Below are 12,948 nucleotides of genomic sequence, written 5' to 3'. Positions count from 1 at the left end.
CTCCGTTATCAGACAACAAGGCCCTCTGCACACAATATCCTCTTCTTAACTCAGCAGTATGAAATGTCATGAAACAGTGTCATTCATTCACAGTAAATCAACAGTATAGGATAATATAAACCTATCTAAGAAATCTAATGATTTTCACATTTTTCTTAATTCAGAAGTATAATGCAAACTAAAACTACATACTGATCATACTCTCCATAATAGATATGATGTGGCTTACAGCAGTATAATGATTCACTCATTTCGATTACAGGCATAGGATAACATATGATAGAATAATAATCTCACACATGCTACAACACGTTTATACAGTCAGTGTTACCGTGGTTTGATATTGCTTTCAAGCCTGAATAGCCTGTTTAAAGTCAAGACAGACAATTAGTGCCTCTCAGTGTACTTTGTCCCAGCTTGCATCTTACATCCTATAGATTTACGGATGTGCTCTTACGCAAACAAGCTCAGGTGAGCAAAAGAATTTATTGGTTGCTCGCAGTCATGGGTGTGTGCACGCTTGCCTGAAAAGGTTTCAGTGTATTTCCATAACAAGGAAGAGTAACATTAAATAAATTCATTCTTCCAGCGGCACAGCAGAGGACTCTTAGACACACAGGTTAGTACAATTTCAGTTACCTTAAAATGGCAGCAGATTATGAGATGAAATAATCAATTATCATAATCAATGATTATTGTAACTGCTTCAGATATTCAGATGCAGTTTTTGTGTTGATTTTACATAATTATAGTAAAGCTCATATATTTTTGCCTTTTATGTTTATTACTTTTAAATTTGTCAGAAGTGTGGCACTATTTAACTGGCAGTGTGTCTATTTTAACACTAGCACACAGGAACGAGTTCTGTAATGTGTGACTGGTTAATCACCGCACTTCTTTTCTACATTTGCATGTTATTTTTATCTAACAGTAATATTCCAGTGAGATCAGGGTTCAACATCTAAGTACACTTTGGCATGCAGACAGGAGCAGGCAGTTTTTAAACCTTCCAGTGAGTAGATGATCTACTCTAACTCCTGAGCTCATTTTTTGTCAAGCCAAACATGGGTACAATCAGAGATGGGCAGTAACACTTGTAATCAGATTACTTTTATCAAGTAATGAGTAAAGTAAGGGATTACTATTGCAAAAAGTAATTAGATTACCCTTACTTTCCCGCAAGCATGCTGCATTACTGCGTTACTACACTGTGATTTGGTTTGTGAGTGTCTCATGACAATGACATAAGCAAGTGCGACGTTCATGGTAACAGACATGGGCAGAGCAACAATGGATAATATATAGAGGGCAGGAGAGAGTACGACCGTGCAGCATTTAAAGCATGGAAGTACTGACCTTAGTTTGAGTTTGATTCTGTAAAAAGTGACAAAAACATTAGCATCCGCTGCACACTGTGTGAGAAGTAAACTTCTTTTTACAGCGTAAAAAAACCCCTAATCTACAGAGCAAGTATCTAGCACGCTGCCACGGGAATGTGAAATTCACAGAGAAACCCCTGGATCTCCCCACTGACATGACCGCTGCAGCACTGGGCAAAGCTCCGGCTGTTCCACTTCTACTAAAAACATGTTGAAATATGCAGAAAATTGGTTTAAATATTAAACAATTTCTTCATGTCAGAGAGGTGTTGCATACAGGGAGTGCAGAATTATTAGGCAAGTTGTATTTTTGAGGAATAATTTTATTATTGAACAACAACCATGTTCTCTTTTTTTTTTTTTTTTTTTTTTTTTCCTTTTTTTTTTTGGCCTGTCCCGTTTGGCTCTTTTGCCATCAGAATTGTTGTCTAAAGGCAAAGAAAGATGCCCAACGGATTTACTTTACCAAACTGACCATCCCAGCCTTGCCGTAATGGTCCATTTGATTCACCTTTTATTGTTTATTTTATTTTCACTTACTGAATACGGGACAGACTTGACTGGGGGAAAGAAGGGGAGAAAGAAAGAGGGAAAGAGAAACAGCTGAGAAGAGGGACGGGGGAGAAGGGCAAAAAACAAAAACCAACAGAACGGGCAGAGAAAAAAAAATGCATATATCAATCACCTGGATCACCTGCTGAGAAAGAAAAAAGAAAGCAAGCAGAAGAGAACAAGAGTAATAGAATAAACAACATCACAATGATATATGGGAATATGACAGTAAATACTAAATGTTAAACATTATTGTGCAGCACATAAGATCAACAGAACACAGTGTGCTTTGAGGTAGGAGCCAAAAAGGGTGTAGTTTGTGGGTGTGATCACCCGTGTGTACACCTGTGAGCATGGACGCGCTTGTTTTTTGTTTTTTTAAAAGGTCCCTTCATGTAATAATCTGCTAGAGGGTGTGGGGGGGCCACAGCCCCGTCCTCCAGGGCGTGAAGCAGGTGTGGAGGAGATCAAAACTCCAGACATCCAGAGGCCCCCAGAACACAAGAGACCAAGGAAGACCAACAGAGGGGCAGCTGCGCCACTGTCCCGGAAAGAGCTGAGGAGAGTCCCAGATGAGGGCTCACTCAGCAGCCGCGGAGCAGAAGCCAGGGGGAGTTGCAGTGACGCGCCCGTGAGCTTCGCCGGCAGCCAGCTGCGCCTGAGTGACCGAGCCCCAGGCCGAGAGGCCGGGGGCACCCCACCTCCGAAGTGGCCCGAGCGAGCCCCAGGCTCCAGGCCCCGATAAGCGGCCGCCAAGGAGTGAGCCGGTGTGTACCTGGACGCCCATCCCCGGACACAAAGAACCACCAATGCACCGATGTCTGAGGGGGTCCGCCACTGGCAGGGGAAGTGGTGGTAGGGGGAGATAGGCCTCCAAACCTTGGAGGGCCTGAGATGTCCCCAGAGAGGTGGCGCCTGACACCCAACCTGACATATAGACACAGACATACAGGCACACACAGATACAAACATCCATTCCCACCCTCATGCTCTCATATGCACTTACTCCACACTCAACCAACGTGGAGACAGACATAAAGAGACGTTGTACACACGATCACACTCCCCAAGCGTACTCTACAAACCGGGTCTAGGTGCCCCCGCCCCTGGAGGGGGGAACTGCACCCAGACCCAGGTGGTGTTTCCCTTTTCCCTGCGGTGGGGGGAGGCAGACCGCCCCGACTCCGCAGCAGCAGGAAGGCTCCACACTCCAGACCGCAGTCGGACGGCCAACTCCTCCTCCTAGTCCTAGCCCCCCTGCTCCAGCAGGTCGCAGAGAACGGGGGTGAGAGAAGACTCCGAACCATGTTCTCAATGAACCCAAAAAACTCATTAATATCAAAGCTGAATGTTTTTGGAAGTAGTTTTTAGTTTGTTTTTAGTTTTAGCTATTTTAGGGGGATATCTGTGTGTGCAGGTGACTATTACTGTGCATAATTATTAGGCAACTTAACAAAAAACAAATATATACCCATTTCAATTATTTATTTTTACCAGTGAAACCAATATAACATCTCCACATTCACAAATATACATTTCTGACATTCAAAAACAAAACAAAAACAAATCAGCGACCAATATAGCCACCTTTCTTTGCAAGGACACTCAAAAGCCTGCCATCCATGGATTCTGTCAGTGTTTTGATCTGTTCACCATCAACATTGCGTGCAGCAGCAACCACAGCCTCCCAGACACTGTTCAGAGAGGTGTACTGTTTTCCCTCCTTGTAAATCTCACATTTGATGATGGACCACAGGTTCTCAATGGGGTTCAGATCAGGTGAACAAGGTGGCCATGTCATTCGTTTTTCTTCTTTTATACCCTTTCTTGCCAGCCACGCTGTGGAGTACTTGGACGCGTGTGATGGAGCATTGTCCTGCATGAAAATCATGTTTTTCTTGAAGGATGCAGACTTCTTCCTGTACCACTGCTTGAAGAAGGTGTCTTCCAGAAACTGGCAGTAGGACTGGGAGTTGAGCTTGACTCCATCCTCAACCCGAAAAGGCCCCACAAGCTCATCTTTGATGATACCAGCCCAAACCAGTACTCCACCTCCACCTTGCTGGCGTCTGAGTCGGACTGGAGCTCTCTGCCCTTTACCAATCCAGCCACGGGCCCATCCATCTGGCCCATCAAGACTCACTCTCATTTCATCAGTCCATAAAACCTTAGAAAAACCAGTCTTGAGATATTTCTTGGCCCTTACCTTGGCCATGTCTCTGAGTATTGCACACCTTGTGCTTTTGGGCACTCCAGTGATGTTGCAGCTCTGAAATATGGCCAAACTGGTGGCAAGTGGCATCTTGGCAGCTGCACGCTTGACTTTTCTCAGTTCATGGGTAGTTATTTTGCGCCTTGGTTTTTCGACACGCTTCTTGCGACCCTGTTGACTATTTTGAATGAAACGCTTGATTGTTCGATGACCACGCTGCAGAAGCTTTGCAATTTTGAGACTGCTGCATCCCTCTGCAAGATATCTCACTATTTTTGACTTTTCTGAGCCTGTCAAGTCCTTCTTTTGACCCATTTTGCCAAAGGAAAGGACGTTGCCTAATAATTATGCACACCTGATATAGGGTGTTGATGTCATTAGACCACACCCCTTCTCATTACAGAGATGCACATCACCTAATATGCTTAATTGGTAGTAGGCTTTCGAGCCTATAAAGCTTGGAGTAAGACAACATGCATGAAGAGGATGATGTGGACAAAATACTCATTTGCCTAATAATTCTGCACTCCCTGTATTGTTTAATTTTTGCTTGATGCAATGTGCATAAAGTTAAAAGATTAAAACAAATAATACAAGTTTTAAAGAGACTTTATCATTTGATTACATTTTACATGATCAATTGTGCATAAAAAATGGAATTGGGCTGAAAGGTCCATTGCTTTATTACCTATTCAGGTTGTATATCATGTTTTTAATAACTAAGTAACTAATTACTTTTGAAAATAAGTAATCAGTAAAGTGACGTGATTACTATTTTGGAGAAGTAATTAGTTACTAATTACTTTTTTCATGTAACTTGACCAACAGTGGGTACAATAGCTATCTTCATGTATTAGATGCTTTTTATTGCCAATGTTTACTTCACTTCACACAAAAAAATAATAATTTTAGGCATGCAGAAAATTTCTGAAACCTACAATTTCACACACACAGTGTTATTGAACATATTTAAAATATATGAGTTTTTTTATGTTTTTAAGAAAAGTTTTGGCTCCATTCATTCTCTCTTTTGGCTGCAGATCATCAACATGACGGCTGCCAGCTATCTTCTGACTGAAGAGCAGCTTTTGTGCTGCATCTGTCTGGACGTGTTCAGGGATCCCGTCACACTCCCATGTGGACACAACTTCTGCAAAGACTGCATCACGGAACATTTAAATTTTAATTCCCAGCGCAAGTGTCCCATGTGCAAAGAGCAGGTGGATAGGAAATATAAGCTTGGTGTGAATACTTTCATATCTGAGATGGCTGTTCAGTTTAGAAAAACTGTTGGAAAGAAAGCTGATGATAGCTCAGAACAACACAATGCCATACAAGAGAAAGGTTCTTATGATGCTCCTGCTGCACCTAAACGGACATCGCTGAAGTCCTGCCTGTTCATAATTCTTAGCTTAACCTTTCTTACACTCTTCTTTGTAGCTAATCTACATTTTCATCAAACAGTGTCCATCTTAAAATCTCACAAGCTGTTTAATTCTGTGGAGAAAGAAGAAGACAGGATGTGTGCTGAGCATGGCAAACCTTTGGACTTCTATTGCAAGAATGAACAAATGATCATATGTCAGTCATGTGTGGACGCAGATCACAGATTTCACCGGGTAGTTCCCCTGAAAGAGGAATATGAAGCAAAAAAAACACAACTTGGGATAACAGAGGCTAAAATTCTCCACATGATCCAAGAGAGACAAAGAAAAGTCCACGAGCTCAAACAATCTTTAAAGCTCAGCACAGAAGCTGCAGACAGAGAGACAGCAAATGGTGTTCGGGTCTTCTCGGCTCTGATTAAGTCTCTGGAAAGAGCTCAGGCAGAGCTAATCGAGATGACTGAAGAGAACCAGAAAAGGACAGAGAAACAGACCAAAGTTTATATCACAGAGCTGGAGCAGGAGGCCTTTGAGCTGACAAGGAGACGTGATGAGATGGAGGAACTCTCACACTCTAAAGACCGTCTTCGTTTCCTCCAGAGCTTCCCGTCCCTGAATGCTGCTCCACCCACCAAAGACTGGACAGATGTCAGCATCTGTCCAGCAATATACGAGGGAATCACAAGGACAGCTTTGGTGAAAGCTGTGGATGAGCTGACAGAGACCATCAAAAATGAGGTGAAGATGATACGGGACGCTCAGTTCAACAACATTCGGCAGAATGCGGTGGATGTTACTTTGGATCCCAATACGGCACATCCTGCTCTCATCCTGTCCAATGATGGGAAGCAAGTTCATTGTGATTATGAATGGAAGGAACTGCCAGACAGCTCAAAAAGATTTGAACCTGCAATTTCTGTTTTAGGGACACGAGGCTTCTCCTGTGGAAGACTTTACTATGACGTCCAGGTTAAAGGAAAGACTGGGTGGACGTTAGGAGTGGCCAAAGGGTCGGTCAATAGGAAGGGAGAAATTAAACTTAACCCAGAGAACGGCTACTGGGCTATATGTCTGAGGGACAGAAATGAGTACTTTGCACTTGCTGCCGATCCTGTCCCTCTCTCTGTGAATGATCACCCAGAGAAGGTGAGAGTTTTTGTGGATTATGAGGAGGGTTTGGTTTCCTTTTATGATGTAAATGCTGCAGTTCTTCTTCACTCATATACTGGCCAAACCTTCACAGAGAAACTTTATCCATTTTTCAGTCCTGGTAGTAGTGACAGTGGCACAAACACTGCCCCCCTAATCATCACTCCTGTCAAACAGCAAAGATCGGACTAATTTTTTATTTTTTTTAACTATTTGGTTGTTTGGATGTAATTTTGTTTTAGTTGGTGGTTCTTGAGGGTATACTCTTGGTTTTAGGTTTAAAGGAGGCTCACTAACATCAATGTTTCACTTAGAAAAGCTGACATTTAGAAAGAAATTATTTCAAAGGAATTTTTTATTCAGGTAAATGTATTTATTTTCGGTTTATTTTAGAAAGGAGTATAGGAGTAGGAGTATTTTGGAAGAAATTAAAACTGTATAATTAAACTTTAATGAGCATCTTAACGCCCCCTGTTTACATTGAAATTAAACTTTATTATTATGGATTTGTGCTATATTGTAAATATCATACCATAAAATAACATGTACACGAAATACACTAAAATTTCTTATTATTTAATATTGCTTAATTTTGTAGCTGGTCAGGGCTGTTTGGGATTTTGACAGCTATGTTCTGTTGTTCCAGGTTTGCAGCATTATGTTGTCATGGTTACAGGTGACGCTCTTTTTTTGTTGTTATGCTAGAGCTGCGCCAAGTGGTTGTGTTAGTGTTAGTCTGTTGAATGCTAAACGGCTGTGCTCCCTGGCTAACACTGCGGGATGCCAGACTGGACATTACCTCTGTCTCCTCCTTGTCTGAGCTCGCCACATTGGTGTCAGAAGTGGGATAGTTCACCCTCGCCAGAATGGAGAGAGATATTCAGAGGCTGGAGCAAGCCGTCGAGGAGCAGCAGCCCGCTGCAACAAACGCTAGGACAATGCTTCGTGGGCTGCCTCTGGCGACCAATAGGCCAAGCCCCCGACAGCAAGCAGTGATGCCTACAACGCCAGCTAAGGTACCGAAATACAATGGGCTAACTCCGCTAGAGCCCTACCTCTCACAAGTATGGCTAGCTGCGAGGCATAGTGGCTGGAGCGATGAAGAGGCTGCTACACACCTAGCGCTAGCGTTGGAAGGAGATGCACTGCAGGTACTCCTTGACCTAGCCCGGCAGATCAGCATGAGCTCCAGGCCCTCACCATGGCACTCGAGAGGTGATTTGGGCAGCGGCACTCCACTGATCAGAGCAGGGAGCAGCTGACCAACTGGAGCCGCTGGACAGGGGAGAGCCTGGGCACCTTTGCAGCTGATGTGTTGCTATATGCTCGTCGTGGCTACCCGGAGTTCCCAGCAGCAGCTTAGCCTGCATGCTTTTCTGCGAGGACTCTTTCCAGAGCGACTGCGCCAACACGTCCGCCTGGCCATGCCTCGAACTCTCTGTGAGGCGCTCCTTGAGGCTGAAAGGGCTGAGCTGGTGCTCGCCTCGTGACCTAACCAGCAGGTGACCCCCCCAAACTACCCCCCAAATCAGAGCCACAGACTGCGGCAGGGAGGGATAGGCTGCGGAGATATTCCAGCTGCAGCCCTCGGTGCCCCAGAGGCATCCCCGTTGATCGACCGGCCGCTGCTACCGGTGCGATGAGCCTGGCCACCTGGCGCGTGACTGCCTGGCGCCCACCCCGAAGACCAGAACTACGTGGCCTCAGGGAAACGAGAGGGGGAGCGGTGTAGCGAGGGGACCACTGCTCCAGCTTCCTGCCCCCCTCCAAGAACGATGCACGGTGGTGGGCCTAGTTGGCCACATCAAGGGACTCTACCTGAGCTGCTGTGTTGAGGATCAGCCCTGCCGGGCCCTGGTGGATGCGGGGTCTACCATTTCCCTAATACGACCTGGGGTGCTCCCTGGGACGTCCGGGCCGCTTGTGATGGGTTGGTCACCCACTGACACCCAGCTGATGACAGTGACGGGGGAGAGGACTGACATGCAGGGGAAGAAACGTTGCGGATCCGAGTGAAGGATGTGGAGGTGGTGCATGACTTCTGGCTTGCTGACATCCAAGACCAGTGCATCATCGGCCTTGATCTGCTGACCTGCTGGGGGGCCTGCATTGACACCGCGAAGCTGGCGATCACTCTTGGTACAGAGACTCTGGCCCTCCAGTGCAGTCAAAAGCAGGGAACAGAGGGAACCAGAGACAGACAAGCCGGGCTTCAGGCAGCTGCCACTCAACAGACTTCGGACGCCGGTGGCTCTGGACCATCTCTACTCACCTCAGCCCCAGTCTCTAGGCCCGACAAACCTCCTTCGACCAAGACAACCCAAGCTGTTGATGACCTGTGGCCGCGCCAGCGGTTGAGGTGCCTCCTGGACAAGAATGTGGACATCATTGCCGCTAGTGACAGAGACTTCAGGCAGATGCGGCTGGTTCAGCACACCATCGACACCGGCTCTGCTCAACCCATCTGTCTGCGCCCACACCAACTGCCCTTCTTGAAATGACTGGGGGAGTGGGCCCAGGAGGCACTGGGCGTGGCTACTGATCGGGCCACAACAAGCGGAGAGGGATGGCTCTCGTTGACCATGCAGCAGCTGAAGCGGGAGCAGGAGGCTGATGCGAGGTTGGTTTAAGTGGGGGCCTGGCTGGAGGCGGCACGACGCCCAGGCTAGACATGGGTATCAGGACAGGGGCCCAAAGTGAAGGCCTACTACTCCCAGTACAATAATCTGGAGACCCACGACGGCCTCCTATACCGGAGATGGTGGGCAGCCGGTCAGGGCAAGGGTCTCCTGCAGCTGTTGGTGCCTCGGTCGCTGCGGTCACAGATGTTCGAGCTTGTCCACGGCTTAGGGGGCCCGGCCACTATGGGAATGCCAAAACTCTCCGTCATCTCAGGGGATGGTTCTACTGGCCTTCATGTGCACTGCTGTGACACCTGCACGGCACGAAAGGGCCCCACTTAATGCTCCACTGCCCCCCTGCAGCAGCACCGGGTGGGGTGCTGCTGCTCCCTAACAAAGTGTGTGTATTTATGTGTCAAATACTTGCCATTAATAACCCATGCACAACAAAAATATTAATGACTAAACTTAATATCCACAGAAAATAAACATTTACATCTCTGTAATAATGATAGTGCTCATTATATAATAAGATTTAGGCTTGCGGTGCAATGCAGTCAGTCAAAAATATGCAAATTAGCAAAAATCTATGATGGATTTAGTTTTTCCAATTAGAACACGCCAGAAATGATCTGCAATAGACTTAATCGAGAGAGTGAGCATCACAACTTCTCCCCAACAAAAGCTGCTCACAGAAATGTAAGCTTTATGACAGAACTAAAGTACCAACATGCATCCATCGAGTGTGAGTACATGTGTGTGAATGACCGACAGAAAAAAGTGCTTGGGAGAATAAGGCAAGTTGAGTACAGCACTTTGAGCTATAACGTGTATGTTAAACATATATATTAAAACAGATGTGTGTATTTCACATGTTGCTTTGCTCTGAGTTCATAGTTGCATGTCTTTGAGTGTTTTAAAAGAGACAGCGATCTTCTTCCAGCCACTGTCAATTCATACCTCTGATCACAATCCGATCTTTTTCTTTTTTTTCCTTTTAGCTGAAGAAAAACAAAATGTATTTTTTCTTCACATCTGACTGGAAGCTCAAGGAACAAACTGAATGGGCTGCTCGTGTCTGAACACTACTTAGATGCTCCTAATAATTAATGTACCGTACAGCATCCCCTCACTACTTTATGTTTTGCCTCCAAGTAGCCAGACTTTCTTGTAATTTTGTAAAGTGTCCTTGAGCAATAGTTCTTCACTCTTCCTGAAGGAGTGGGAAGGAAAAGTTGTCCATTGGACTCTGGCTGCTTTTGCACTCGTTTTCAGTCCAGTTCTTGTATCTGTCCATTCTTAGAAGAATGTTTATGAATCATTCAAGTATATAAAAAAACTCCTAGGTTTTTCCATTATCCACTTCATTACTAGCAACCTCTCACAAAAACATATGTTCTTTAGATGGATCTATGAAAAATAGCAACGATTTTTCAGCCATAAATTTTTATTTTTGCACCAACAACTGAGCATGGTTTGCAGCATGTCCTTAAAAAATTGACGGATAAAGTCTCAGCCCTAAAACAATCCCCCTCAAATCTACAGCAGATGATCAGTATATGAAAGTCATGTCCTTTAAAAACAGGAAGAAATCCAGCAAAGACCTGAACCCAAGAGATGCATCTGGACTTTCCATTGATCCAGCTACTGTTCACTGAAGCCTCAACAGATATGGTCTCCCTGGAAGGGTAAGAAGCCATTCTTGAGGAAGGTAAACAGAGAGAAGAGGCTAAGCTATGAAAATTGCACAAGAACTGGACTTCAGTGAATCAGATAGGATGCAGTGCTGTTTGGAATTGGAATTATGAACAAAGAAAAGTACCATCAGATTCTGATCCACCATGCAATATCAAATGGAAACCACCTGATTGGCAACAGCTTCATTTTTCAGCGTAACCTTGGCTGGATTGAAACAACACACAATGGAACACTGTAAGTTATGGATTGGCCTCTCTCAGACCTCAGGATTGTTGAAGAAGTGTGGGATCATCCTAACAGAGGAGAGACCTAAAGGCAGAAACATCCACAGAAGAGTTTTAAATGTCCTTCAAGAAGCCTGGAGAACAATGCCTGAAGATACTTAAAGAAGTTAAAGAAAGTTGCCTCAGAGAGTTCAGACTGCTTAAGAATAAAGGTGAAAGGCAGTCATATCAAAATATACCAAATATCGACTTTTAAGCTCGTTTGAATTGTACAAAGTCAGTTTTTTCCTTATATGTAATGTTTGGGGAATAATTACTTAATGTGTGTGTTTGTTTGTTTTTCCTTTTATGTGAATTCATTTTATATGAGTTAAATTTATGTGAAAGCTTTTCCCTTGATCTTTATCTCTTGATCCTAAAGTAGACCACGAGCCCTGAGATACATACAAAGAGATTGAGGGTGGACACCAGTCATCACTGATGACTAGTGAAAAATATTAGATTTTTTTTTCTACTAAGTTTTAATTGATTCTATGTTTTAAGTCTATAATTTCTCGGTTCTTTTTGAGCTATAATGGAAACAGTTGAACTATAGTTTAGAACTTTAACCAGCAGATGGCGCCAAATTACCACAAAGCAATCTAGCATAACTTCAGGCTCCTGTCTGATTTTATTATGAAGCCTCTTCCTACCATCACACAGTTATTTCCATTTTTACTGTTGACAGGAATAAAAAATCACTGTGTGACACCACATTAGAGATACTGGAACATCAAAGACATGAATATCAGAGAGTTCAGATTCACATTAATAAAATTCAGTTCAATTTTATTTATAAAGTGCCAAATCACAACCACAGTCACCTCAAGGCACTTTATAATGTAAGGCAGACACTACAATAATACATAGAGAGAGAAACCCAACAATTATATGACCCCCTATTGGTGACAGTGGGAAGGGAAACCTCCCTTTTAACAGGAAGAAACCACCAGCGGAACCAGGCTCAGGAAGGGGCGGCCATCTGCGGCAGCTGGTTTGGTGCGAGTGGATGACGACAGGACAAAGACATGCTCTGCTCCATCGTGCAGAGAAGGACCTACTCATGAACATGATCAGGGTGCATTAGTGTTAAAGGAATTATCAGCTGCCACATCAGGAAAGTCACCATCAGTGCTGAATGGTTAATAGGGTTTAGAGGAACGCACGCTCCCATCCAGATGAGGTCTTTTTCAGAGAATGCCTTGCATATTTCTGCAGGACAATGCTGAACCACATACTGCATCTATTATAGCTCTATGGCTTTAATGAGAGTTGGAGTGCTGAACTTTTTTTTGCAAGACTCACAAAACACAAGACTAGGGATGGATCAATCCAATATACAGTATCTCACAAAACTTGCGACATGGTGTAACTCAGGTAGTGACCTTAGCACGTCGGAGCCGCACGTGAAAGGCGGCTGTTGTGTATGAGACCTGTTGGCGATCTGGAGTTCACACTGAAAGCATCTGGAGCCTCGCTACATGCGGCCAAACCAGGAGTTGTGCCAAGGTGGGCATCCCAAACAAAATTTGTTCCCCCTGCATAGCAAGCATTAGTTGGGCACAGAATGCGGATCCAGTTTAATTTACTCCACCTCCATTACAGACAATTGGATGTGGAAGCAGAGATGTTTTAGTTTTGTGAGAAAGTGAAAAATGATTGTCGTTACCTTACCATTTGAGGGTTACA

The 12,948-nt window shown here is 44.5% G+C and overlaps 1 protein-coding gene across 1 annotated transcript; it reads left to right on the top strand.

The window, feature by feature from the left end:
* Positions 1-514: 514 nt before the first annotated feature.
* On the top strand, positions 515-9,942 carry LOC147310005 (nuclear factor 7, ovary-like). The gene is made up of 2 exons (XM_086269819.1): positions 515-619; positions 5,184-9,942. The coding sequence occupies exon 2, from the start codon at positions 5,193-5,195 to the stop codon at positions 6,867-6,869; it is 1,677 nt and encodes a 558-aa protein (XP_086125945.1). The 5' UTR covers positions 515-619; positions 5,184-5,192; the 3' UTR covers positions 6,870-9,942.
* Positions 9,943-12,948: the final 3,006 nt, after the last annotated feature.

Source organism: Aulonocara sp. 'chitande type north' Nkhata Bay, linkage group LG17 (assembly GCF_057382095.1).
Source record: "Aulonocara sp. 'chitande type north' Nkhata Bay isolate Kocher_YH1m ecotype deep benthic linkage group LG17, A_spYH_male_GT1.1, whole genome shotgun sequence".
In the NCBI taxonomy this organism is placed as follows: Eukaryota; Metazoa; Chordata; class Actinopteri; order Cichliformes; family Cichlidae; genus Aulonocara; species Aulonocara sp. 'chitande type north' Nkhata Bay.
The sequence above is the reverse complement of the archived record's forward strand: the minus strand, read 5'-3'. Positions and strand labels throughout refer to the sequence as shown.

Bases quoted from the DNA above. Each gene is read 5' to 3' on its own strand.
- LOC147310005 (XM_086269819.1), top strand. From the start codon at position 5,193: ATGACGGCTGCCAGCTATCTTCTGACTGAAGAGCAGCTTTTGTGCTGC.